This window comes from Boeremia exigua (assembly GCF_020726555.1).
Source record: "Boeremia exigua strain MPI-SDFR-AT-0100 chromosome Unknown C7974scaffold_4, whole genome shotgun sequence".
In the NCBI taxonomy this organism is placed as follows: Eukaryota; Fungi; Ascomycota; class Dothideomycetes; order Pleosporales; family Didymellaceae; genus Boeremia; species Boeremia exigua.
Window position 1 is genome coordinate 1,864,524 of NW_025763521.1, and position 25,422 is coordinate 1,889,945.

The following is a 25,422-nucleotide window of genomic DNA, read 5'->3' on the forward strand; positions in this document are numbered from 1 at the left end:
TATGTATAAAAGCGTGCAGCTAACATCACAAGGCTCAGCCATCTGTTACAGCAGCCGGCTGAACCGGGAGACCGCGAGAAGCATCTCTAGGCATCTTCAATGTAGTGTCAAAGCTAGAGAAATTTCTGGAGCCATCTTGATTTGTACTACTTCTCCGTCTCTTCAATGGGGGACTCTATCGGCTTTCCCCTGGCTTCTTGATGGTGGATGTAGAAGCGGAGAAGGGCGATTAGAAGTGCTCCTGCAAGCATGGTTACACCAGCGAATATCTTCAGGTAGGTATAGTCGCCATCATTGGCTTCCACTAGTGCACCTGCAATAGGGCTACCGGTAAGGACACCAACAGAGATGAAGAAGTACAGGATACCAGTACGGTGACCAATTTCTGCTGGAGGCGACACCTCTACAACCAATGCAGGAGTCAGTGACACGTAACATCCGGAGAAGAACCCGAAAAACGCCGCAAAGGAGAGGGTGGCTGCGTTGTTATGTCCAGGAAACCAGAGCGCCAATGTGAGAATGGCTGATATCAAAGTGCAGACCATCATCATGTTGAAGCGGCCAAAGGTGTCTGCAAGAAACCCAGGCAAGATTCGCCCAAACACGCTTACGGCGTTCAAGATGGCTATCGCGTAGATGGACATCTCAAAAGACATGCCCAGGTGCTGTGCGGCAGAGGGAATGAAGTTGAATGGAAGGAACAGCCCAAACCCGAACAGTGTCATGGAGATACAAAGAAGAACGAAGCTCTTCTCCTTCAGAGGAGTTATGTATGTGTGAAGGTAAAAAGGAGTTGGAGCGTGAGCCCGGTTTGAGCGAATTGTGGCTGCGGATATAGCCACTCCGAGAAGGATAATGAATGCCACTGCCCGCATGGTCCAACCGAATCCGACTCGAGGGATGAGACGGTTGACCATGACTGGGAAAATGACACCGCCGATAGAAGAGCCCGAGGTGGCAATCCCGTAGGCAGTGGCTCTTCGCACTTTCCACCACGTGGCGAGAGCGCCCAAGGTACCGTATACAACAGCGCTCGCACCGACAGCGCTGCAGATGGCCTGCGCGAGGAACACTTGGTAGTATTCTGTCGAGATGGAAGTCATCATGAGGCCGAAGACCTGTGTGAGGCCGCCGATGATGAGGAGCCAGCGTGGTCCGTAACCGTCGAATAGTTTACCGAGGACGATGCCTGCGCTGTAAATCAAGCACTATTGTACTGAGGCGATCCAAGAGATTGCTGAGGGAGAGTAGTCCCGCAGGAGAGTCTGCTCATAGTAGGACTGGAACACACCAAGTGAGTTGACCCAACCAAAGGTGATGAAGACAGCCCACCAAGCACCAAAGGTCGACAGCCAGGCTCGACTGCCGCCATCGATTGGCCAGTTAGGTGCTTCTTTCATTGTAAAGACGATGGGTAACGGATCGAGGTCAATTCAAAGAAACGACTGTTTGCTGGAAGAGATACACTGGACAGCAACAACAGAGACAATTAGGTACCTGTCTCAGCAGAGAATGCCTACTTGTAGCAGTGATTCTAGAGAATCTAGTAGTTGCGCGTGGCTATTATTTTGCCCTATGTTTCTGCAACAATACCGAATCTTAATACGAGGCTGTTCCGAAAGATGACCGTCACTGTGTGCAATACAGGTGCTGACAAACACTGCAGCTTACAAACAATGTCATACGAATCCGCCAGCGAAGGATCAGAATGTGGGTGTTTACTGCGTTGTCGAATGGTCATAGCTTAGCTGCAACCCGAATCCTGCAAAGGCTTGACTTGTGCAGTTCAAGCACAAGCAATGCCAATGCCAACTAGGGTAGTCTCACAAGAGTGTGGGCGGCGCTGGTGTGTGCATGTTGATCTGTAAGACCTGACCATACCGTATCTTCTGGTGAACATCGAATCGTCTAGTACCTGGCTTTGAGAAGCCTGTCCAGCCAGCAGTGGTTGATCTTCTATGTGAGCACGAAGGTGGGGATAAGACGTCCAGCACACGACTGCGAGAGAACTTACATGTGGGATCTGGTGGTCCACGGGATTCTCACATTACTGACAATATAGTATGCCGTCTCGACCTCTTCTTTCACATACGACCATAGGACGTTGAAAACAAGGCTTCCCGTTCGCTCAGCCCTATTTAAGCAACATACCGGTGGATTAGTACTCAGGTGGGTGACCACTGGGGAATCCCCACTGTTGTATGTATTTTTTGGAAGTTTGTCGTTACCGTCAGAATTTTTTGGTGGTGTGGCCAAGGTCCACAACTGACGTTGAGGCGCACGACCTCAACCACCAACCTTAGGAACGTTGCCCCACATTAACAATATTACTGCTACACTTTGCGTGATTCCACTGTAGGTACGGTGATTTGCGGTTGGACGTACAAACGCGCGCCCAACTGCGCTGGTAGCCTCCAAGGCATTATCGAACATCCGCGTTACACACAGTATTAACCACCTCGACTCAGAGCTACTACAGTTCCTGGATCATCCGACCGCAGGGAAATTCAAATATGGGCAACTGCCTCAAGACTTCTGGTGATTGTGAACGACCAGCACGTTTAGGAGTGCACCACGCAGATAAAGTCACTGTTTGTACAAGATCTGCCTCTTTTTAGCATAGAAACGATTCCATGATCCTACTAAAACACTCTCGTCTACGAGCCCATCTACACCGACGGCCACTTATAAGACATCCACTTCTCCAGCGTGCCATTCCACGCCCCGCTCCCCAGCTGCACATGCACAAACAAATCCAGATACTGCTTCCACACCACATCGCGCGCAACCATATACCCCAGCTCCTCAAACGTAAACGCCTGGTCCGGATTCACAATACACAGCACGTCCGGATGCAACCGCACCTGCAGCTCAACCTCAATCACGTCGCTGATCATCGCATCCGCCTCGCCGTCCATGACCGCCTTGTACACCGCGTTGTTATCCGGCACCACCACGATCGTCGCGGTTTTCAGATTCGCCCGGTCGAACGCCTCGTTCGTGCCACCCGGGTTCACCGCCACCCTGACGCCTGCGGCGTCGATGGCCGCGAGCGACGAGAACCGCGCCAGGTCTGCGCACCGCACGCACGCTGCTTTGCCGACGCGCTGCACCGCGGTCGAGAAGAAGACTTTCTGCGCGCGCGCGAGCGTGATGCTGACGCCGCTCATGGCGACGTCGAAGGCGTGCGCTGCGAGGTCGGAGGTGAGGTTTGCCCAGATGGTGGGGACGAATTGGACGGGTTTGGCCAGGCCGAGGGAGTTGGAGAGGGCTTGCGCGAGGTCGATGTCGGCGCCGATGTAGGTGGTGTTTATGGCGGGCGTGGCAGGCAGGGCGGTGCGGTTTGTGACTTTGTAGGAGAAGGGCTTGTAGTCGCCTGTTGTGCCGACTTTGAGGTAGCCGCGGGCCTGGATTTGGTCGAGGATGGAGGTTATGTTGCCGTATGAAATTGGGGTCGAGTAGCTGTGTGGGGTCAGTTCAGTGGACTTCCAGGTGGGTAGGTAGGGTGTTACTTGGGTGCATATTCGGGTTTATGCTCATTCTTTCCACCAGAGGCATTGACGAGAGGGCTGGCGAGCAAGCAAGCTGCAGCGAGCACTGAAGGGTTCACCATTGCGAGAGATTGCTGCTGACACCAGATGTCGTCCGAAGTCCAGGAAGCTCCGCCTACTTATACTGATCACCGACCTCTGCAATCCTGATTTGGGCAAGCTCCATCAAGTCTTCAGTACCATGCTCAAGATCCTTGCGCATCCGGAGGTACCCTGGTCCCCGCCGATGCTGAGATGAAGACCACCGACGCTGCTCATAGGTCAATCCTGAACCACCGGCGATTGTCTGAACGATAGCATGAGTCGTCTCTCGGCCAGGGCTCAGATAATGACGTGCCGTAATTGGGCTCCGAGTGTACGGTAGCGCAATTGCTCCGATTGGAGTCCGCGTTGACCTAGTTGGCCCGACGAAAGCCCGCTCTGGGGTTGTATTAACTCCAGTTGTGTAGATGTGACAACACTCATATACCTCAGTGTACATTATGACAGCGCTACAATCAAGTCAATCCTTTTCATGGGATTACGGATCGAGACACTGGTTGAGTCTGATAATGCAGGGAGGTTCGCAAGTTGGTGATGTCTTGGAGGCTCGCGATACGAGATAGACACCAAGGTCGCTGGAGACCTCCCCGCTACCCCGGTATCGCAAGTACTACACTACGCCGGGCTGCCTGGGCATTCTACCCTGGAAGCACGCGGCAAACCGCGGACCCGACTTTGCACTGGCCAGGAACCGGGAGCCAGGAGAGACTCACGTGACCAATCCTCACACTTATCTTCACAGCGACCGCCGGTACTGTTGGCGGAGAACAACGGCTACTACCGTCCAGTGTCAAACCGGCGCGAACATGCGATTGAAACTGTATCTGGGACTTTATGTCCAGTCAATGACAGACTATAGGCTTGAATCGACTTTCGAGATTGCTGATGTGAGGTTCGTTGATAGGTAAACCCAGGCTTGAAGCGGCCGGAAGGTTGTACAAGGTTACACAGCGACACCTCGTCTAGTCAATGGTCAGATGCATCGATGCTAACGAGGCGCAATGTCAGGCTCGTGGGTGTTCCATGTCTTGTGTGCTAATTGCCTCATCCGGCAAGAGGCTCCACAGGCGTATTGCCGTCAAACGTCTCCTCCCGGCATGGCTCTCACCCCAAATCTCACGCCGCTGAGTAATACCTCCCACCGCGCCTCACACTGATGAGTGCCCGCCCGCCCGGTCTCGGCCGGCGCATTCGGACATCTACAGACGGAAGCACGTCACTGACAGGCCCCACACGTACCCCACCGCCGCCCTCCCGCCGCCTAAGTACATAGACGGACAGCAGCCGCGGCACTCCAGCTCCAACGCGCCTACATTCACGACTCAGACCACGTCTTACATACCGACTCGACCCCGAACCAGCTCAATCGCCCAATGCCCACAATGGGAGGCGGACCGCACCCCCCCACCTCCGCGAAGGAGCTCCTCCTCGCGGTCCTCCCGTGGCCGCAAGCCCAATGCGCGCCCGGCATCGCCGCGCTCGAAGCCGAGTTCCCGGACCTCGAAGTCGCACACTTCTACTCGCACTTTGCCAACGGCAAAATCACCGTGGACCCGATCCCCGACGACGTGCCGGCGCGGGCATCCTACCTCGCCACGCTGTTCTGGCTGCCGCCCTCGGCCGCCGCGATCCCGCACGCGCGCCTCATCCAGTTCTTCTCTGCGGGCACCAACCACGTCGCCCAGCACCCCATCTACACGGACTCGAAGATCCCGCTGTGCAGCGCGAATGGCGTCCACGGGCCGCAGATCGCCGAGTGGGTCGTGATGATGGATCTGGTGCATAGCCACAAGTACACGGCGCTGTGGGAGCTGCAGAAGCAGCGCGAGTGGAACCAGCGCGCGGGGATGGAGGTGAGCGACCGCGTGGGGAAGCGCGTGGGGATTCTGGGGTACGGGAGTATTGGGCGCCAGGGTGAGTGCGGGGTGTGTGGCTAGCGAGGGCACTGCTGATGTTGGTGTGTAGTTGCGCGCGTGGCGACGGCCATGGGCATGGATGTTATCGCGTATACGGCGTCGCCGCGCGACACGCCCGAGTCGAAGAGAGACGACGGGTATATTGTGCCCGGCACGGGGGATCCGGAGGGCACGCTGCCCAGTGCGTGGTTCAGCGGGACGGGGAAGGAGGCGCTGCATCGGTTCTTGGAGCAGGAGATTGATCTGCTGGTCGTGGGCGTGCCGCTGACGTGAGTACCCGTGTGCGTGCGTATTGGATGTCACTCACTCCCTGCAGCAAATACACGACGCACCTGCTCTCGACGGCCGAGTTCGAGGTGCTGCACAAGAGCAACCCACGCGGGACGTTTGTGGCGAACATTGCGCGCGGCGCGATCATCGACCAGAAGGCGCTGATTCACGCGCTCGAGACAAAGCAGATTGGTGGCGCGGCGCTGGACGTCGCAGACCCGGAGCCGCTGCCCAAGGACGACCCGTTGTGGAGCGCGCCGAACGTACTGATCACACCGCACGTCAGCGGGTCGAGCGATGCGTACGTCGACCGCGCGTTCCAGCTGCTGGCCACCAACATCCGGCGGCAGCGGAGCGGCGGCAAGCTGGTCAACGAGGTGAACCGCAACAGAGGGTATTAATGTGACGCCATGTACATGAATGACGATATGAATGCTACTCGGGCTCTGAATGCTACTCGGGCTCTTGATGCTTCCACTTCTCCCGCACCGCCGTGACGTCTATCTCGCACGCCGCCGCGTGCTGCAGCACAGCCCGTGCCTTCTTCACCACCGGCACATCGATCATCTTGCCCTCGAGCGTCCACGCCCCGCGGCCCGCCCGATCCGCCTTCTCGTCCCCAATCACCACGCGCGCCGCCCACTCCACCTCGGCCTCCCCCGGACTAAACGCCCTGTGACACACGGCCACCTGACTCGGGTGAATGCACTGCTTGCCATTGAACCCCAGCCCCTTGCCGCCCAGACACTCCTCCTCCAGCGTCTTCAACCCCACCTCGCCCTTGTAGCTCGTGCACACGAGATCAATCGTGCTGGGCAGCAGCGCCGCGCGCGCCGCCGTCGCAATCGCGCTGCGGGCGTACAGGAACTCGGTCAGCGAGGGCGTCCGCGTGAGACTCATATCCTTTGCGAAGTCCTCGGCGGCGAAGACCAGGCCATCGAGGTACGGCGACGCGGCGCAGATCTCGCGCAGGTTCTGGACGGCGCGGGCAGACTCGATGAGCGCGATGATGCGCAGCGGCGGCTGTGGTGCGTCGGGGCTGGGGCTGCTGGGGTGCCGCGCGGGGAGCACGTGGCGCAGCACGTCGGTCACAAAGTGCAGGTCGGCGGCCGACTCGCACTTGGGCAGCATGATGGCGTCGAGGTGCGGGCCCTGCAGCACGTCGGTGAGGTCGGCGAGCGCGAGGCCCGTGTCGACGCTGTTGATGCGGACGCAGAGTTCGCGGACGCCGGCGGGGCGCGGCTGCGACAGGATGGGACGCAGGTTTGCGCGCGCGGATTCTTTGAGCGCGGGCGCGACTGAGTCTTCCAGGTCGAAGGTCAGGTTGTCGGCGTGCATGGCGAGGGCCTTGGAGAGCATCTTGGGCGACGACGCGGGGACTGCTGAGTGTTAGAGCTGCTGAGGAACGCAAATGGGTGAATCAATTACCGTACATGCACGCCCGCCGAATCATTGGGGCGGCCATTGTGCAGATGCTTGCCACTGGCAGCGAGTGCAGTCTTGTCAGCGCTGAGCGCTCGCAGTGTTGCAGCAACCGCGGCTACATCCGGCTATATGGCATCTGACACTCGCCTGTGGGGAAGGGAGCTCGGAGCTCAGCTCGACCGCCGACCGCCGACGACGCTAGGGCGCGTACCTGAGCGTCGGTGAAGCCACGCGGCTAACTGAAGCGCATCACAGCTCACAGCCACGCCCGCACTCGACCACGCATTTCCCGCCATGGAGACGGCCCAGCAGAGCCCCGCGCCCGGCGCGCTGAGCTGGAGACTCAGCAGCCACCCCATCACTCTGCTGACCTTCCTGTTCTTCCGCATTTGTACGTCCACTCCACCGCAGGCACCACACCTGAGCCCTCAAAGTCCCCCAGCTAACGACCTGGCCCCCGCAGCCTCCCTGCTCGTCTACATCCTCGGCCTGCGCCTGCTGTCCTCCAACTTCGTGCTCATCTTCATCATCACCATGCTGCTCCTCGCCATGGACTTCTACTACCTCAAGAACATCGCGGGGCGGCGCCTGGTCGGGCTGCGGTGGTGGAACGAAGTGGACACGGCGACGGGCGACGGGCGGTGGGTGTTTGAGAGCGCGGAGCCCGGCGCGCGTGACGAGAACGCGACAGACCGCCGCTTCTTCTGGATTGCGCTGTACGCCCAGCCCGTGCTGTGGGTGCTGCTGGCGGTGCTCGCGCTGGTCAGTCTGGAGTTCATCTGGCTGACGCTTGTTGGTGAGTTTGTGACGTGCTGCGCGGTAGTCTGGGGGCACAAGGCTGACCTGTGTAGTTATTGCGCTCGTCCTCACCATCACGAATACCCTGGCCTTCTCGAGGTGCGATAAGTTTGGCCAGGCGAGCGGGTTTGCGTCGAATGCGCTTTACGGGTCTGGGCTGGCGAGCAATCTGGCGAGTGGGGTTATTGGCGGCCTGTTCAGGCGATGAGCGGGTGGCATGGGGTGATAAAGCGAGTACTGGGAGTGGGCATGGCGCATGGAGTTTACAGTCTGGAATTACAGTCACGGCGCTGAGTTTACACCCACACAGCATGATAGACAGATATCCTATGAATTTGCCGTCAGAATGCATCTTGTATTGAGCATATGCAAGACATTGCGCTACGTATGCTCCGTCAATCTCGCTCTAATCAGACTGTGACCTGCTGACTGATCGGATACCAGCAGCCTACTTCTGGTACACCACCTTGTACTTGAACTGCGTCGGGAATGACCTGTCGGTGATGAGAATCTCCTCGCCGTCCTCAACCAGCTCGCTCAGCTTCTTCTCAAGGTTGGGACGCGTCTGCTCCTCAAGTCCAGCCATCTGCATGTACAGCGACTTCTCGCCGGTGCGAATCGAGGGCTTCTTGAGTTGACTGTACCATGTCAGTATTCATCATTTCCGTCCGGCATGTAGATTGACTCACGCTTCAGGCCTCTCTGCTAGCCCCTCAATGAACTCTTGCAGCGTGATATTTGGGTTCACCGGCAGAGGCCGTGCAATGTTGCCAGCACCACAGACAGGACAGTCGTCCTTCTTCTGGTGCTCAAACGTGTAGGTGTATACGCTGTCATCACCCGTGTACATCATGTAGTTGTCTGTCCCCGGGAAGCCCATGAACGGGTTTGTGTTTGTCGCAATCTTGAACGCCTCGTTGCAGCAGCTTGCAGCAACAATGGCGTTGGTCGAGGCAATTGCAGGGATGATGTTCTTGACGACGCCCTGCGTCATTGAGTATGTGACGCCTTCAATGTTAAACTCCTGGGCGCGCTTGAGGGCCTTCTGGTACAGCCAGGTGATGTGCTCTGGGTCGTCGTTGTCGAGAGTAATGTCCTTGCGCTCCTCGTCCCACGCGATGATGTGTGCCCACTCGATGCAATGTTGTGGCTGGCGGGGGATGGTGGCGAGTGTGCAGAGGGGGACCGCAGCGCGAGGCGCGTGCATGTCCAGCTGGCACTCAATACAACTCGTCATGGTCGGGAAGATGACCCTCGCTTGGCCCTTGAAACCTTCAGTACCGCCGTCTACAAGCGGCTTCATTGAATCAGGGTTTGTCTCATCAACCATGCCAACAAGAGTTGCGTTGATCCACCGACGAGCCTCGATGCTGTCCAGACCGCATACTATCATGGCGAATTGCATGTAGTACGCTTCGTCTTTATCCTGGATCTTGCCACAGTAAGGTGTGATCTTGACACCTTTGACACGCTTCTCGACAAAACGAGCCGCGACCTCGGCCTTGAAGCTGCCAACATCTGCCTGACGGAAGAGGAACTGCCGGTTCAGGTTGCTGACATCAATGGTGTCCATATCGATCACGTGGATATCCTTGAAGCCAGAAAGTGCGAGGTTCTTAAGGATCTCGCATCCGAGACCACCGGCTCCACTAATCGTGTGTTAAAGACAGTATGAGATGGGATGGAGTAAACTCACATGACTCTACATGGCGTTAGCTATCGGACTCCATGTTGGAAATTCTCATTCACGCACAATACTTTGGCTGTACTCAAGAGCTCTATGACCGATTCACCCGGCTGAAACATATCAGGATCCGTGAATGGCCCACTTCGCGTCAACACCTTGTCCAAGTACTTCCTATATCGTGTTAACCGCCGGAAATCACTCCAGATGAGAGACCTACCAGCGTGCGCGAGGACTGGCTGTCGTACCAGACAGGGGGTTTTGAACTTCGACCGACATCTTGTGGAAAGTTTGGATGAGGAGTGAGGAAGCTGAGTCGAGCAAACGCACGATGTACGTAGGCATCGGTGTTGGATGGAGTTTAGCGCATTGCCAAGAGCCTAACGTCTTCTAGTGCCAAGGCAAACATACGGCGAGCCTCAAGACATCTACTTAGACGTATAATCAAACTTCTCGAACGACCTCAAAATTGTGGAGAGGGTGTTGTGAGTGTTGGATCCAGATAGTCTGATGGCGAGCACGAGCAGATGAGGTCTGGTGGACAAACATACAACTCCACTCCACGCTGTGTGAGTGATAGAACGTCTGTATGATTTAAGTCGTCCTAATTACTTTGAAGTGACGAAATTGCTGCATGCACACCCGCAATGGCCGACTTTCTCACTGCCGTCTCCACCAAGAAGATTAATTCTCAGCCGACTATCCAAAAGATCCAGGACTTGAGTATTCAAGATGCAGTGACAGTCGACTCAGCGCAAACTGCGCTCGAGGCATTGAAGGGTCAACCAAGTCATGATACATTCATCGGTGTTTTGAAATTTCTAAATGGTCCGGAAAACAGCCTTGTCGTCTCAGAGCCAGTATACACAAGTATAGCGCACGAGCTCGTTAGCAACACTATCCCAAACTTCTGGAGGGTACTCAAGCATCGATCCAAGGACTCTCGCGCTCTTTCCCTCGCACTTCGTAATCCTACCGGGGTCGGGCATCTACTTACGAGATTACGCTCGCTCATTGCGGACAGTCGGCAGAAGAAAGTTACGGTAACTACGCAGAACGTATCCGAGTTCATCGAAGACACATTGGATGTGCTCGAAATAGTTCTGAGTGGAGATGACGTGTCTTTCTGTGTGTGGAAAGAGATTCAAAACTTCGGCAAAAATGACATACGCAAGAAGCTGATGTGGAAGGAATACCTCGCCCAAGTAGCATCAGGCCGCGTGTTGTCAATTAGGGCCGAGGCCGAAGACATATTGAAGGAGAAGGGAGTCGAACGCTCGCCGTCGAGTGGTAGTGACTACGCAGGATGGCTTGGCCGCAACATTGTTCACATGTTGGCCAACGGCGACAAAAGCGAGACATTGGCCGCAGCATTAACTGAGCTAAGCTCAAAGATATTGAGTTTGGGATACACTGGTAAGTCAACCTGTTCGAGGTTCGAGGTTTGTACTAAATGTGGTATCAGACCGGCTCATTGCCACTGTACTCGACGCTGCTATCGAGCAAAGCCAAGTGGATCAGTTTGTGGACCTCATAAGCAGAATGAAGTCGTTCGAACAACGAAAGTATTTGAATGCTATCATTGTCTATATCACAAAGCAATTCTTCCAATCGGAGATGGTTGCCAAGGAGGACATCCCTATCAGCCAGTCACCCACGATATCAGGTGCAGCGTGTCTGCTCAACAAAGTCATCCAGGATAACGAAATACTCAAGGATCACATTATATCATCGCTTACACGTTCTACCATACCATCTCTGGATGAGTCCTTGGCGACGCGTCGTACTGTGGTTGCCGCCTTGGCCCAAGACGAAGGTCAGTAACGGAAGTTCAGTCTCACAAACAGACCTAACGCCACGTAGATAAGTTACAGACGATGTTCGAGAACTGCATCAAGACCTTTGGAGACTCTGTCTATATCAAACACACGCCCATCTTACAGCAAGAAGGTCAGCTCCTCCTGCCATATCCGCAGACTTAGACTGACTGTCATCAGCTCTTGCGCAAACGTTAGCTCTATGCTGCGGCTACGTACAGCGTACCCAGCCCATGTTTGTAATGATGATGGCCAAGTCGACATATCACGTCAACGGCATGTCGAGTCGTATCGGCGCAGCCTCCCCTCGAGCACGCTTCTTTGGGATCGCGGTCGGATCAGCAATGTCAAGAATGGTTGACAAGCCTGAGCTGCAACTGAAGATCGAGCTGGAGGGAAGCGAGGCAGATGAAGCGAAGTGGTACGAACGTCTCACCAAGGTCGACGATAAGATCGGGACAATGGCGGACCTCCAAAAGAAGCAGGTTACCACAGTGCCTCTGGTTCAATCGACTGCGAAGCCGAAGCCAGTTAAAAAGGCCTTGAAGAACCCAGCAATTACGGAGGTCCAAGGTCCCCGTATCGTTGAGGTGCTTTCTGATTCCGAGGACGAAGATGCAGACCTGATTGCTTATAGCAAGCCAGACTCAGATCCAGAGGATGAAGACGAGGACCCCACTGCCCTCAACCGCAATAAGCCTACAACGCCTGTATACATCAGGGATCTCGTTGCCGGTCTTCGAGACCAGGAGAACTATGATCGTCACGAGCTCGCTCTGGCTACTGCCGCGTCCTTGATACGACGCAAAGCCAACTTCGGCACAGAAGTCGCAGATCACATTGAAGACCTTGCCGCCATTCTGACCGGCCTACAAAACGGCTTAGAACTTGAGTCGTTCGCACAGCAAAGACAGCAGGCATTGATCGCCGTCCTTCTTGCGCGACCCGCACCAATGGCACAGTGGTTTGCACGGTCGTTCTTCTCCGGTGACTACAGTTTCGCACAGCGCATCGCTATGCTCACTACGCTCGGTCTTGGAGCGCGCGAGCTCGCAGGCATGAAGGACGCGGCCACAGAGGATCTTGTCCCAGTAGCACCATCGTTCCCGAGCAAACAACTACCACCTCAGCTCCACAAGTTGTATACCGAGGACAAAACCGCGAATCCAGTTGCCAAACTCACGAGCAGTATGGCACGCGCCATGCTTTCCCCGCTCGCCTCGCAAGCAGCAGAGGAACTCAGCGGCCCCAACGTGCTCAAAGTGCGCACCTTCAGCACGCGCATGGAGGTCGAAGCCGCGCGCAAGAAGCCCATACCCAACGCGCTCGCCCAGATTGTCGCCGACAACTTCTTCTTCCCTCTGACCGGCCGCTGGTGGCTGCAGATCCGCTCGAGCAGCGACTCTATCTACGCTTCCACGCATCTCCTCCCGCCGTTCCTGCAGACCTTGTCGCTGCTGCTGAACGCGTCGGGGCCGAACACGCTCTCGCTGCCGCAGATGACGCGCGAGTATTGGGATTTGCTGCTGTCCGTGCGCGGGCTTGCAAGCAACGATAAGGCGATTCTGAGCGCGCTGTTGTTTGGCTTCTTGATGCTGCTGGAGACGAACGAGAATAAGGAGCGGCTCGCGACAGAGCAGGGCAAGGAGCTGATGGAGACTCAGGCGTGGGTCAAGATGGTGTTTGAGGGCCTCGGCGCGGGCAGCGAGGAAGATGAGCGGATCAGGGTGCTGGCGGCTGGCGTCGTGATACGGTGCCAGGAAGTCGTGGACAAGTACCAGCGGAGGATGGCAGGCGCGTTGATGGACTACTGATGCGTTCGCTGAGTATGGAGACCGAGTACATAGAGACCTGCAAAGAATCAATGTCTGTCGCGCCTGCGAGCGCGCCTCGATTGCACGACAACTGAGCATGTCGCGTCGCGCACAAACAACACGTTGCGTGCAAAATTCCGCAGTCTCCATGGTATCACAACTCTCTTCTTCCTCAACGCCCTGCACATGGCAGCAGCATCAATGAAAAAGCCACGCAAAGCGAGCAAGCAAGCAAAAATTGCGCCGGCGGCGTCCCCGAAGGAAAGCCGTACCCCAACCAGTCCGCGCTGTGCAATGCAGCTGATCAAGGTAGAGGAAGCAGAGACTTGATCCTGCCCCTCCCAACAAGGTAAGTATGCTGAATCAGAGCTGGGGCGACCGGCGAGAGGTTTATATGCGTAAGCGAAGGGGGACGTGCGTCTAGCGTGCACGTGATACGCAGGCAGCAGCAGGCACGTGATCGGCGGAGGCGCAGGCCGGGCGGGCGGGTTGCGCGGCTGTGGGTCGGGGGACCTTACGCGGCGGGCTTGGAGCAGCGGGCGTGCTGTGCAGTGCACCTTTTTCCGGCGTCCTGACAGGCGGCGTGTGTGTGAGCGCGACGCAGGGCAAGGTGGCAGCCGCGGCGCCGGCGATGCGGTGAGGCGGTTCTGGTCCTCTGGTGATGGAGCCAATATATTGGGGGCAATCGACGGTTTTTGCAAACTGCCGCATGGGGTAGCTTGGATGTGCGACAGGCCAATATTGAATGCCGTATTGAGCATTATCTGGGTTTCTACGAGAGCCTTCTGGCTGCGTTCTCTGCACTAGAGGCTGCATTCTGCCAGGTTGCGCCTTGTTGCTGGGACGAGGGCTCGGTTGGCTGGAGTATCGAATAATGTGGACGCGGGAACACAGCCTGGCCTAGCGAATGACGTCTGTGTACCCTATTCTAGCATGCCAAACGTCAACGCTGTTATTGATATATACAGGCCATTTCGAAATTAGTCTGTGTGTGCATTGTCACAGCTCAAGACAGGATAGCACCGTTGGCCTTGACACAGCACGAGCATGTTTCACTTTCTGGCGTTGCACCACCGCTACCGTTTATTCCCACATTGGGAGGCATGTATCTCGATCACCTGCAGCCCCAGATTGAAAACGGCCATGCGGGACCACTAGCCCTGCAGTGGGCTATAACTACGCACGAGCCGCGTCAGATTTCACATGTGTAAGAAATTGCAGTCCGTCTGCATGTTGACATGAATGATGACATGCTGCTTGGAGAAGCCTTAACGGAATACTCGCATCGCAATTTGATCCAGTCTCAGAGTTTACAGATCACAGCCGTGGCACTCTTTTCTTGGGAGACACTTGCCATCCAAAGCTCTACTTCCGTCAGCTGAGGTCACAAAGGCAAGCAGTAGCGCATCAACCTACCGGCTTTTCGACCTTTCCACTACGAATCATCACGTTCACAATGACTGGTACCTTTGCGTGGAAGCCCTCCACAGTAGCTCTCTCCAGCTCCTCCGGCGACCGCACAAAATACCCTTTTCCACCACATGCTTCCGCGAGCTTCTCGTATCTAGTCTCGAAACCCAACGCCCAGCTCCTCAGACCCAGCTCGCCTTTCATTGTCCTATCTCTCTTCTCGTTGTAATCTTCAGCCGAGTCGGAGTCACCGAAGTAGATGCCACTGTTGTTGATGACAAAAACAAGCACGTCCATGCCCATCCTCGCCATGGTCTCGATCTCCATCCCCGAGAATCCAAGCGCAGAGTCGCCTTCGATCGCCACAATCTTCTTGCGAAGCGCCGGGCCAGACGAAGCTCGCGCGTTGGGCGCATTGTATGCTTCCCAGGCTGCTATCGCGTAAGGAAGCCCGACGCCCATCGTAGCAAAGGTGCCCGCGTCGAGACGCAGACGGGGGTGTTCGAGAGGGAAGATCGAGCGGCTGATGTCCATCGTATTTGCGCCTTCTGCAACGTAGCAGATGCCACCAGACGAAGGTGGTGATAGCGAATGTAGAACCGTCTTGATGACGTGGAACACGCGCGCATATGTGAGTGGCATTGAGGGGTCTTGTGCTGCCAAAGAGGATATCTTCTCGTTTTTCTGCTTGGCCTGGGCAAGCTGTTGCAGATAATCGTGTTGCGGTGTGTAGGACCAGCCCTGAAGAGATTGTGACAGCTGCCTAACGACAGCTCCAACATCTCCCAGTAAGGATTGTTCGGCGTCGGCTGCGTTGCGGCCCATCTCTTCGGACGATATATCAACCTGAATGAATTTCGTTTCGGAACTCCATTTCGGCGCTTCCCCATAGTGCATGATCCAGTTCAGCCTTGCACCTAGGATCAGTACTACATCAGCCATTCTCATCACTGCACTACGAGCCGAGGATGCATTCTGAGAGTGCGAATCTGCGACAACACCCTTTCCCATCGGAGATGGAAGGAACGGTATGCGAGTCTGGTCGACAAAGGCACGTATTGAGTGTTCAGCGCGCGCATATGCCGCACCCTTTCCAATTACGATTAAAGGTGCCTGCGCGGCCTTGATCAGGCTGACCGCCTTTGCCAGCCTTTCCTCTTCTGCGGCTCCTTTAGGGGGATCCGAAACTCTAGGCACGTCTGGTGCTTCTTCAAGATCGTCCAAAGCTAGCGGGTCGTTGATAAGATCAGCAGGTAGATCAATAAAGGTTGGGCCGGCTCGACCATAGAAGGAAGCTCGGTAGGCATCGGCTATCATCGATGGCAGCACGCCAATGTTCGACGGCCTCAGAGCAATTTTCGTGTGCGGTGTTAGAATCGCGATCGAATCCATCTCTTGAAAACCTCCCTTCGTGACGAGATGAGTTTCGATGGATCCGCCGAGCAGGAGCAAGGGAAAGTTGTTCGCGCTTGCGTTACCAACCTAACAAAGTCACCCTAAGCCAGCTGCAACCCGTATACCACTATTCATCACCATAACAACAGTGGACAGAAGATAGAGCACAAATAGACATGGTATGCTTACGCCAGCGATGGCATGCAAGACTCCAGGACCGCCGACGACGAGACAGACACCCGGGAAGCCTGTCAAATAGCCATAAGCCGTCGCCGCATAGCTCGCAGCTTGCTCGTTTCGGAATCCGATGAAGCGTATGCCGATATTAAGAGCTTGCTCCGCGATGTCTGATACAGGCACACCGACAACACCAAAGACAACGTTGACGCCAAGGGCTTTGAGAGTTCGTGCAATGACAATGGCACCCGTTGCGGCAGGCGAACTTGCGGAAGACATGATCGTAACCCTGAAAAAGACAAAACTTGCCGGGTTGCAAGAATCTGGCTGCTGTGCTCGGAGTTCTAGTGCAGTCTGAGAGAAGAGGAGTGGAGCGGAAGTGCCGAGGTTGAGAGGTCGTGCGTTTCGATCGTCACAGTGTCGAATGTGCTCAGATCTGAGCCCCATCACAACATAAAAATAGGTGCCAACAACAGGCCATCTTGAAAACGTGTAATGCGCTCACTTAAGACACGTGGTAGGGTTTCCAGAAAAGGGATAGGGTTGTCTCCTAGTTGTACCTCTGTTGAAGGATGAGTACCTAGGTATAGCTTGACCAATCGGAGCAATGTAGTAGATCGATTTAGGTGTAGATTAGCGCACTGGTACAGGAGAAGTGTAAGTATGGTACATCTGAGTAGAGTACTTCGATAGATGAACTCCATTACTCATCCTCACATTGATCAGTTGCTCAAGTCTTTTAGCTTTCCACAGTCTTTGGTTTTATATAATTAGAGTGGTAAACATAATCATGGTTCTATCGTAATCGTAATTCCAGGTCAAATCTCTTCAAGATCGCTGGTGGGGTGGGCCACCTTTCAGGTGGGCCAGCTTATTCAGTGTGTCGAACTGTCTGGAATAGGCACTGGCCCTACAGGCGGCTTGACTGTGGGCATGAAGGCTTGGTGTATCGTCCTAACACCCCAACTAGCAGGATAGTCGATATTCGAATGGAGCAGGCCATAGCTCCCGAAGATAACGAAGTCGTGCTCCTCCTCTGGACCTATGTAAATATGCTCGGGCTGGATGATTCTGCTGTGAATTTTATCCAGAAACTTCCTTACATCACCCAAGTCATCGATGACCCTCGGCGTCTCATCTGGGCCGTTGCGGATAAACAACCGACAAGTCAAGTGATGCATACACTGGAATGACTTCTTGCCGGTGACGGGATTGACCCAGACCAGCGGTAACTACAGAGTTAGCGTTCGATAGATCAGCCCCCTCTAAGTAGAAACATACCTTCTTTTGCCAGTCTTTAGACGCCCCATCTACTAACTTCAGTAGCTCTTCTTCTGGCTGCTCTCTGCCCTCAGTTACCACGCCTAGGCCGTTGGGAGCATAGTGGCAGTCCTTAAGATTCTCAAATGGCAGGCAGCTGTACTCAGCCCAACTATGGTCTGCCATTCTCTTCTCCTCGTCGCTTAGCATGTCATAGAGTTGTTCAGTGTCCAAAAACGCCTGACGTCCTGGTTTCACTTCCATAGTCGTACCTGAGCCGTCAGCCCATTCTACAGTCTGTTTGTCCAGGCCTTCTGTCGGAAACTTGATCATTCGGAGCATGGTCATCTTCGTGATATTGTGTCGCCAATAGAATCCATTCATGTACCACACGTGGAAACGGGTACGTCCAGCTTCAAAGTCCTCATCTGAGAGTGGTACGCTGTAGTAATGGCTTACATTAGCGTCACCCATGTCTAGACCTGGTTTGCCGTAACGCGGATCGTCTTGGGGGCCTTTCCCAATAAAGTAAAACAAACCCGCATCAGGGACCTTGATAGCTTGGAAGGAGTCCTTCATTTATTGTTAGCGCTATGCTAGACTTTGCTGTATTGTTGATGTTTTAGTCCGCTGCTGACTTACTCTGAACCACTGGTGAGGGTGGAATAAATCCATCATCATGTCGTCCGGTTCAACTATCATCTCTGGATCGAGAGCTTGCAGCAACTCCCAGGCACGCTTCGGTTTAAGGTCATGTTGACCTTTGACAATAAGGAGTTTATGCTCCCAGGTCGCTTTCTCTAACTGAGCCACTATCTCTGGAGTGAAGTTGTTCAGATCAAGGCCAGTTATGACAGCGCCAAACTAAGCAATGTAATGTAAGCAGGGATCATACAAAGTAGTATCGGACAGGGTTAATGACTCGTACCTTGCATGTCTTCCCTTCAGGATGGACCAGAGGCTCGATCTTGAAGTTGCTCGCCATAGTGTTTAGAAGTTAAGTCTTGCGCGAATAGAATGTGGATTGCAGCTCTGCAATTACCCAACAAACCTTGGGATGATAGGATAATTATCAACTTATGTACAAACATGTCTTCGCTGAATAGAGCTCTATGCGCAAATTCGGAGATTTTCACAGACAAGTTCGGCTAGTCGAAAGTGCATGTCGGGGTCCGATGTAGACCAAAACACGCCGAAGCCTGTAACTTGCACGCAGCCTAGGCAAACATCGCGGCGATTAGGTGCATTTCGAGAGAATATGTCGATGATCATAATACTGAAACTGTTGTTTCAAGTAGCTGCTACGCCCATCTCGTCGGATAACCCTCATGAACCCTCGAGCCATACTCGGGAGAAGTATCGCATTAGTACCTCGGTCGCACTCAACACTAGCGCTGCGACTGTAGAACAACGCAGCGCAACACCACAACGAGGTTACACTATACACAGTATAGTAGGATTAGCCAGAAGTATTGCTCTATTCTTCCTTTTCTGTTTCTACCATGTAGGTGCGGGTACACAGTAACGCGCGGAATCCCGACACCTAAAACAGGTAGGTAACCGACAACAAATACCAGGTAATTAGTCCCAATACCAAACCGTGAGCTTTGATGGATCGCGAGATTGTTCTCATCGTCCTGTGGTTGTATGTGGGAGTGGATGAAGAAAGAGCATGCTGTATTTTCAGAACGTCTACCGCCTTCTGCTTGTGGCTTGATGACGACATCGGACTTTCTGTGCATGTTCTGGCCACCATTGCACTACCTGGTGTAGAAAAAGTCACTCACTACCTACCAAGCCTGCTCACCGCTTAGGTCAGTGCAAGGCTCTCAACTACTGACGAAACTATCCACCTTGACAGATAACAGATCTCCGTACCCTACTATGTACACTTCTCAGAGCAGTTGGTCAGCAACATTTCCTGGAGTTCTAGCATCAGGTTGAAATACCTTCCAGCACATAATCGCAACTACAACAGCGTTTCTTACTAATCATTCAAACTTACAGGAATATATGCCTGTTCTTGCTCCTTTATTGAGTCTCTTCATGAACTCTCAGTCCCAGATTGCTACCAGTTGCCGTCTCCGATCAGTGGAGACTAAAATGAGGACCTGCGACAACTATTACCTTTGAAAGATCTGTGAAAGTATATGTTTACATATGCGCTGGCAATGGCCATGATATGCTGGTGCCTGCTTGCGAATGAGCTTTTTGTTCCACCACACTCAAATTTACGATGCTCAGCCTTCCAAGGTTCGATGCACCACACTTCAGCCTGTTATCCAATTCCGGAATTCAGGATCCAAAGCTATCCTGGGTCGTCGAATCATGATTTCCAGGCGTCGGGTTCCCTCAATGTCCGCAGTGAATAGACATTGACTCGCTGACGAACCCCTGTCGCTTACATGGCAGCCGACGTACTGTGTGACCCCAAGGAAGCTGGGCATACATTTGCAGTGGTACTGGAGGACTTATCTGCCATTGGATTGGGTCGCTTCGAATGCAAACCCTGTCTGGCGCTTGCATGATTCAGCCATTCTCACAAGGCTGAGAATGGGGGCGAAACGGCCATCCATGAGGCTCTTCTTATTCTTCAGCCTGGTGGCCGACCTTCTCCAACACCATAGAGACCCGATCCGATTATTCTGATTTTTTTCTCAGTCATGGAGAGCATCCCACTAATTTGTAATGGCCCTGGGCTTCCGACAGATCAAGGAAACAGACTTACAGCAATTACGAATTCGTGCAACGAGCTATCGGATAGTTACCCGATCAACTCTGGAGTTACCTCTGCAATATCAACCAATGCATCGTCCAACAATGAACGACACATTACTTCAGTACTGCGTCCAATGCTTCAGCAAGACATCAAGACCAAGGGCCTCCCGGACTTGAAATTTGTGCCTCTACTACTCCGCACGGGCTGGATGTGTTTGGGACTTGCCTACAATCTCCTCATACTCGCTCTTCTCGTCCGCCTTTGGTACAGACCCAGCTTCACATTTTCTCACCAGTGGGGCTACTTTGCTATTCAAATTCTGCCCCCTATCCTTGGCAGTATAACATCGTCGCTCATGCGAGCTGTTATGATCAGTCTCTATCGCGTCATGCCATTCATACTAGCAGCAGAACCAAAAGGATCTACCTTCAAAGCGACTATTCTTGCTTCGTATTTCCCGGGACTCGATCTGTGGAGCTCGATCCGCACTAAGAATGGGTTGCTCATCTCTGGCTGGATCATAGACTTCTTGGTCGCTTTCATCCTAGCCTTCAAATCGAGTCTACTTAATACTGATCGTTACAGCGATTACGTCGACGTCGTGGTCACTGACTGGGCAGTCCTGTTTCTCATTGTAATCTACGCTCTCATGATCGGTTACAACCTAATCCTTATCTGTAAACTATACAATCGTGTCACTGGATTAAGGTGGGACCCAGTTTCGATTGCGGATCACTTCACTCTCCTCCGTCATAGCGACTTCCTCGATAGGTTCGAAGGCACAGACATAGCGACTAGAGGCTCAATAGAGAAACTTATTGGGCACGAAGGTCTCAAACTTGGTTATTGGAAACGAGCTGACGAAGTCTGGCACGGATTTGGGTTATTCCCTGGTCGAGAGAAGCGGAGCTCAGGTGCGTATGACATCAAGACGTCTGACGACAAGCCATGACTGAGCAATACCAGGCTCCAGAAACGCACCGGAAAACGAGTTCGGAGAGCAGATCGAGCTACAGATCACGAAACCTACATCTCGAGCAGTTGATACCCAGAACTGTAAGTACGGGACTGCCTTGAGCTGGGTCTCGAAGCCCTAACATGAATAGATTCCTCACGGGTAGTTTCAGAGACTCGTTACCGTTCGGTTTGGCTGAACTTTGAACACTGGATGGCATATATCTGGATGCTGATGACCTTGGTACTATTTGCCGCATTCACTACTGGCCTGATTGTTGGACTTGTGGATGGCAAGTCTATTTCCATATCGTACGGTTGGGCATCCGCACTCTTTCAGTTCGTCCCTACAGTTCTCATCAGCCTCTACAACTGGTTTTGGCACGACTTAGATCTTTTCGCCCGATCGACGCAGCCCTTTCGAGGAATGGTGCAATCGGAAACCGCAACGAAAACGCTACTCCTCGACTACAACACTCTCCCTCCTTTCGTCGTGACGTACTCCGCGTTCTCCAACAAGCACTATCGAGTGGCATTTACGTCAATCGTAGCCATCGTGCAGCGGATCCTTCCGGTTCTCGCAGCCGGATCAACCACAGTCATCCCTGAAGACCAAGGAGTGACGATTTTTGCGTCCAAGCCGATTTTTATCATCATCGCTGCTTGGCTCGGACTCTATTGTATCTTCATTCCGCTTGAGGTGTTTGGCTGGAATACCTTCAGCAGCTATGGTAATCGACACCTCCCGCGGTGCTATGATGCTATCTCAGATCTCATATCCTGGACATATGCTAGCAAGATTCTCCGCTCAAACGATGGCAATGCATTCGATATCAACATGCTAAACAAGGAAATGGCTGAGAGATGGTACATGAACGCCCGTTTAGTGACCGAGCTAGACAGTAGTGGAAAGGATTTCGCGCGATACTCATTCGGCTTGTACGAGTCCGTCAATCATAGAGGCGTACAGTGTCTAGGTTTTGACGTTGTCTCAAACGTGAAGACAGTTAAGCGGCGGAGGAGGCAAGACCCGAAAGCAGCAGAGCGAAGCATCGTTATGCATAAGCCGAAAGACTTGGTTCATCTTCTGGGCGAGAAAAGTGAGCGGCAGACCGACACGCGGACGAACTTCCAGCAGACTATTCCGGGTCAAGACCAAGAAGCGTAAGCTAAGAAGAGTGAGGCTCTTCTGCCCTTCGATGGACCGCATCTTTATCAACGAGAAACACTAGGCTACATGAGGTGATCAGTGTTAGACGTGTGCCGACGGGACGCAAGTAAATTCGTGTAATGGTTGTCAGCTCTTATACCCTACATGGTCTCGTTCTCAGTTGCATAGGATGCAACGTTGAGTGGTCACAATATCTACAGCTTTTAGCCCCAGGTATTTTGATATGTACTCCGAGATCTGTATTGATCACGATCGCTAAAACACGTCTATTACATTCACACTGCCGTTTGGTGCGCATAGCTGATTGAGAAACAGCGGAGACCCCCATCGACAGCTCATAGTCTCAGGACAATGCAAAGACTTAGGAAGAGTGCCGAGCGGGCCGGGGTTGAAGTCCAGTATGAAGCCTCGTGCCATATCCTCGTTCCATTTCCGAATATAGTGTTGCACGCCTTCTTGGTAGTGAAATTTGAAGTTCCTCGTCGCAACGGCCAAACTCCAGCCGGGTCATTAGGTGATGGTGTTCCAGGTGTCGCCGAGTAGAAAGTCGACGAAACGTGACCTGTAACAAAACGTGGCGTTAGACGAACATCTCACTGTGACGGGTAGTGAGCGTCCCGTCTGCGGGAAAATAATAACTCCTAGCGTTAATGCTCTTGTTTGGTCGATGCCGGTCTTCCATCGTCCGGTCTGTAGTCCGGCGGTTACCTACAAACAAACCGTCGTTCTCTGAGACTTGCCGGTTGCATCCGCTGTGGACCCACTATGGATGTTGCCTGTCATTGAATAAGCCTGAAACAAGTGCTTGTAAGTGCTTGCCAGCGCCTGCCAGTACTTGCCCGCACCTGCCAGAACAAGTGATAGATGTCATCGGCTAGCAAAACACTGAGCACAGTAACATTTCCAAGCATGGGCACCACATCACATCCTCTGCTTCCGACGTCGCGGAATACGGGGGACTTGTCTGGAGAAACTCTGAAGCACCGAGTCTTCGATACATAAAGTGGTGCTGATGACCGGTACCGTTCACGAGAGGTCTGCACGAACTAGAACTCGATACCATCATGGCTGGCCAACTTCATTTTCTTCTCGTCGTTGCTTTTCTATCTACTCAATGTACCGCGGCGCCGGCGTCGACACCCGTGGCAGGACCTGGATATGTCACAGGCTCTGTTCAACATTTCATTGGCAGATCGGGGTCCGCTCTTATTCCCACCATGCAACTGGGTTTTGGAAACCCACCTCAGAAGGTCACAGTCTTACTCGATACCGGAAGTAGCGATCTCGTGGTTCCTCAGACAGGTAGTGCTATCTGCAACGATCCACAACAGCAGTGCACTGCCAACCGCGATGCGATTGTCACAGGCTCATTCAATGTAAATAATTCAACTGGAGTAACAAAACTTAGAACTACGGTCAATGCAACATTTGTCAACGGCGTTGCTTTGCAGGGAAATCTTATCAAGACTGCCTTGACAGTGCAGAACCAGACGGTAAACCAGCTGCAAATGGCTCTTGTGACCCAAGGTCAACTGCCTCCAGATGAGCCGCTGTTTCCAATATTTGGTGTCGGCCCAATACAGGGAGAGGCAGCGCAAGATCTTTACCAGAATATACCCGCGGGAATGAAGGATGCTGGAGCCACCAATTCAAATGCTTTTGGTCTTTACCTAAACGATTTCCGTAAGTATTCCCGCCACTCATGGATTACTCTACCAAGCACGGATCTAATGCATACATAGGAGGCCCAGATGGCTCCATTGCATTCGGCGGTGTAGATACAGCAAAGTTCCAAGGCGACCTCAAAGCCGCGCCGCTTGTGCGCGACAACGACGGTCTTCTCCCATCGTTTGTCGTGGATTTCAGCTCAATGATGTTGCTCTCTGGTAACAGCACAGCGCAGAAACTACAACAACGTCAAACACAAGATAGTTCTGTCGATTTGGCCCCAAGAGACGGCCTTGGCGTCGCACTGATTGATTCCGGCGCCCCAAGTCTCGCCATTCCGGCCTCGTCGATGAGGGCTCTTGCCAGAGCCCTCGGTACCGCTTTCAATGAAGACGATGGCTCCCTAGGAAATTTACCGTGTGGCCTGGCCCAGCAGGATATGAGCCTTGGCTTTGGCTTCAATAACGACAACGCACAGATCCAAGTCCCCCTTGAGCTCATGTTGCTCCCGAATCAGACTACCGTGGTCGGAGAAGCAAGAAGCGGCGCCGATTGCATGCTTCCTATCTTCGCGACAGACGATCTTAACACATTGGGCGCGCCCTTCGTGCAGGCGGCGTACGTTGTGTTTGATATGGATGCACAGCAGCTTTTGATGGCCCAGGCAGTGATCAACGCAACGGAGTCTAATGTGCAGGAGTACACGGCCTATATGTCACGTTCGATTAAGTAATAGCAGCGCTATGAGTGAAGTCGAGATAGATGTTGTGGAAGATATGCATCATTAATACTCAGGAATATGTACATAGGAATGCGGACAGTAATCACCTGAGATGAGGGTGAAAAGGCGGCAAGGCGAAGTAGAAAGAATATACAAAGACTTGCCAGTAGCTACATACCAGTCGATAAGTGTAGCATATCAATGTATGCTTTGATTGATCTGTAACAAGACACGTATGCAACAGCACAAGATACAGTTGTTGGTCCAATGCATGGTGCCTTCTCAATGCTCAGCCAATGATGTTTTGGCATGCTAGTAGTTAAGTGGAGGAGTGGTGGATGCCCGCTGGTGTAAGCTCTCATCGAGTTCTGTGGGGATGTAACTCTATGAGGAGGCTTTCAAAGACATCCAAGCAGCAGGTCAACAGACATCATTTACTCCATTTAAAACCGACAGCCTCTTACCAGCGCCGACGGGTCACCAAAGGCACTGCAAGATCAAATAAGGATGGTTGATACCTATTTTCAAATTGGCGTATAGTATAGGGCTGTAGAGCTACTCTAGAATGTGAGGTACCTTATTGGCTGTGTTTGCTTTTGGCTTGCAGCGATCCCAATGCTTCAGATGGCT

At 53.4% G+C, this 25,422-nt stretch overlaps 11 protein-coding genes across 11 annotated transcripts; 5 read left to right on the plus strand and 6 right to left on the minus strand.

The window, feature by feature from the left end:
- Positions 1-146: 146 nt before the first annotated feature.
- On the minus strand, positions 147-1,400 carry C7974DRAFT_432815 (major facilitator superfamily domain-containing protein; the record flags this gene model as incomplete). The annotated part of the gene is made up of 2 exons (XM_046144874.1): positions 147-1,208; positions 1,290-1,400. The coding sequence occupies 2 exons, from the start codon at positions 1,398-1,400 to the stop codon at positions 147-149; spliced, it is 1,173 nt and encodes a 390-aa protein (XP_045999302.1).
- Positions 1,401-2,573: 1,173 nt separating this feature from the next.
- C7974DRAFT_154019 (uncharacterized protein) lies at positions 2,574-3,845 on the minus strand. The gene is made up of 2 exons (XM_046135831.1): positions 3,513-3,845; positions 2,574-3,462 (listed from the first exon to the last, which is right to left on the minus strand). The coding sequence occupies exons 1-2, from the start codon at positions 3,611-3,613 to the stop codon at positions 2,670-2,672; spliced, it is 894 nt and encodes a 297-aa protein (XP_045999303.1). The 5' UTR covers positions 3,614-3,845; the 3' UTR covers positions 2,574-2,669.
- Positions 3,846-4,696: 851 nt separating this feature from the next.
- On the plus strand, positions 4,697-6,206 carry C7974DRAFT_154000 (uncharacterized protein). The gene is made up of 3 exons (XM_046135830.1): positions 4,697-5,507; positions 5,559-5,778; positions 5,826-6,206. The coding sequence occupies exons 1-3, from the start codon at positions 4,967-4,969 to the stop codon at positions 6,178-6,180; spliced, it is 1,116 nt and encodes a 371-aa protein (XP_045999304.1). The 5' UTR covers positions 4,697-4,966; the 3' UTR covers positions 6,181-6,206.
- Positions 6,207-6,232: 26 nt separating this feature from the next.
- On the minus strand, positions 6,233-7,386 carry C7974DRAFT_356199 (Pyruvate/Phosphoenolpyruvate kinase-like domain-containing protein; the record flags this gene model as incomplete). Its single annotated transcript, XM_046139589.1, has 2 exons — positions 7,208-7,386; positions 6,233-7,158 (listed from the first exon to the last, which is right to left on the minus strand). Exons 1-2 carry the CDS (start codon positions 7,242-7,244, stop codon positions 6,233-6,235), a joined length of 963 nt encoding a protein of 320 aa, XP_045999305.1. The 5' UTR covers positions 7,245-7,386.
- A 49-nt stretch (positions 7,387-7,435) lies between these two features.
- Positions 7,436-8,369, plus strand: C7974DRAFT_390841 (Golgi apparatus membrane protein TVP23). Its single transcript, XM_046141507.1, has 3 exons — positions 7,436-7,595; positions 7,668-8,000; positions 8,056-8,369. Exons 1-3 carry the CDS (start codon positions 7,499-7,501, stop codon positions 8,208-8,210), a joined length of 585 nt encoding a protein of 194 aa, XP_045999306.1. The 5' UTR covers positions 7,436-7,498; the 3' UTR covers positions 8,211-8,369.
- C7974DRAFT_390845 (uncharacterized protein) lies at positions 8,370-10,007 on the minus strand. Its single transcript, XM_046141508.1, has 5 exons — positions 9,907-10,007; positions 9,756-9,860; positions 9,699-9,704; positions 8,692-9,651; positions 8,370-8,640 (listed from the first exon to the last, which is right to left on the minus strand). The coding sequence occupies exons 1-5, from the start codon at positions 9,963-9,965 to the stop codon at positions 8,451-8,453; spliced, it is 1,320 nt and encodes a 439-aa protein (XP_045999307.1). The 5' UTR covers positions 9,966-10,007; the 3' UTR covers positions 8,370-8,450.
- Positions 10,008-10,114: 107 nt separating this feature from the next.
- On the plus strand, positions 10,115-13,416 carry C7974DRAFT_390847 (telomere length regulation protein-domain-containing protein). The gene is made up of 5 exons (XM_046141509.1): positions 10,115-10,255; positions 10,306-11,102; positions 11,152-11,502; positions 11,550-11,636; positions 11,684-13,416. Exons 2-5 carry the CDS (start codon positions 10,334-10,336, stop codon positions 13,315-13,317), a joined length of 2,841 nt encoding a protein of 946 aa, XP_045999308.1. The 5' UTR covers positions 10,115-10,255; positions 10,306-10,333; the 3' UTR covers positions 13,318-13,416.
- Positions 13,417-14,634: 1,218 nt separating this feature from the next.
- Positions 14,635-16,578, minus strand: C7974DRAFT_411534 (thiamine pyrophosphate enzyme, N-terminal TPP binding domain-containing protein; the record flags this gene model as incomplete). The annotated part of the gene is made up of 3 exons (XM_046143569.1): positions 14,635-14,682; positions 14,734-16,209; positions 16,312-16,578. The coding sequence occupies 3 exons, from the start codon at positions 16,576-16,578 to the stop codon at positions 14,635-14,637; spliced, it is 1,791 nt and encodes a 596-aa protein (XP_045999309.1).
- A 596-nt stretch (positions 16,579-17,174) lies between these two features.
- C7974DRAFT_411535 (alpha-ketoglutarate dependent dioxygenase) lies at positions 17,175-18,544 on the minus strand (the record flags this gene model as incomplete). Its single annotated transcript, XM_046143570.1, has 4 exons — positions 17,175-17,531; positions 17,581-18,132; positions 18,202-18,423; positions 18,488-18,544. The coding sequence occupies 4 exons, from the start codon at positions 18,542-18,544 to the stop codon at positions 17,175-17,177; spliced, it is 1,188 nt and encodes a 395-aa protein (XP_045999310.1).
- A 1,867-nt stretch (positions 18,545-20,411) lies between these two features.
- On the plus strand, positions 20,412-22,400 carry C7974DRAFT_411536 (uncharacterized protein; the record flags this gene model as incomplete). The annotated part of the gene is made up of 3 exons (XM_046143571.1): positions 20,412-21,192; positions 21,245-21,334; positions 21,385-22,400. The coding sequence occupies 3 exons, from the start codon at positions 20,412-20,414 to the stop codon at positions 22,398-22,400; spliced, it is 1,887 nt and encodes a 628-aa protein (XP_045999311.1).
- A 946-nt stretch (positions 22,401-23,346) lies between these two features.
- C7974DRAFT_451363 (aspartic protease) lies at positions 23,347-24,804 on the plus strand (the record flags this gene model as incomplete). The annotated part of the gene is made up of 2 exons (XM_046145783.1): positions 23,347-24,086; positions 24,146-24,804. Exons 1-2 carry the CDS (start codon positions 23,468-23,470, stop codon positions 24,802-24,804), a joined length of 1,278 nt encoding a protein of 425 aa, XP_045999312.1. The 5' UTR covers positions 23,347-23,467.
- Positions 24,805-25,422: the final 618 nt, after the last annotated feature.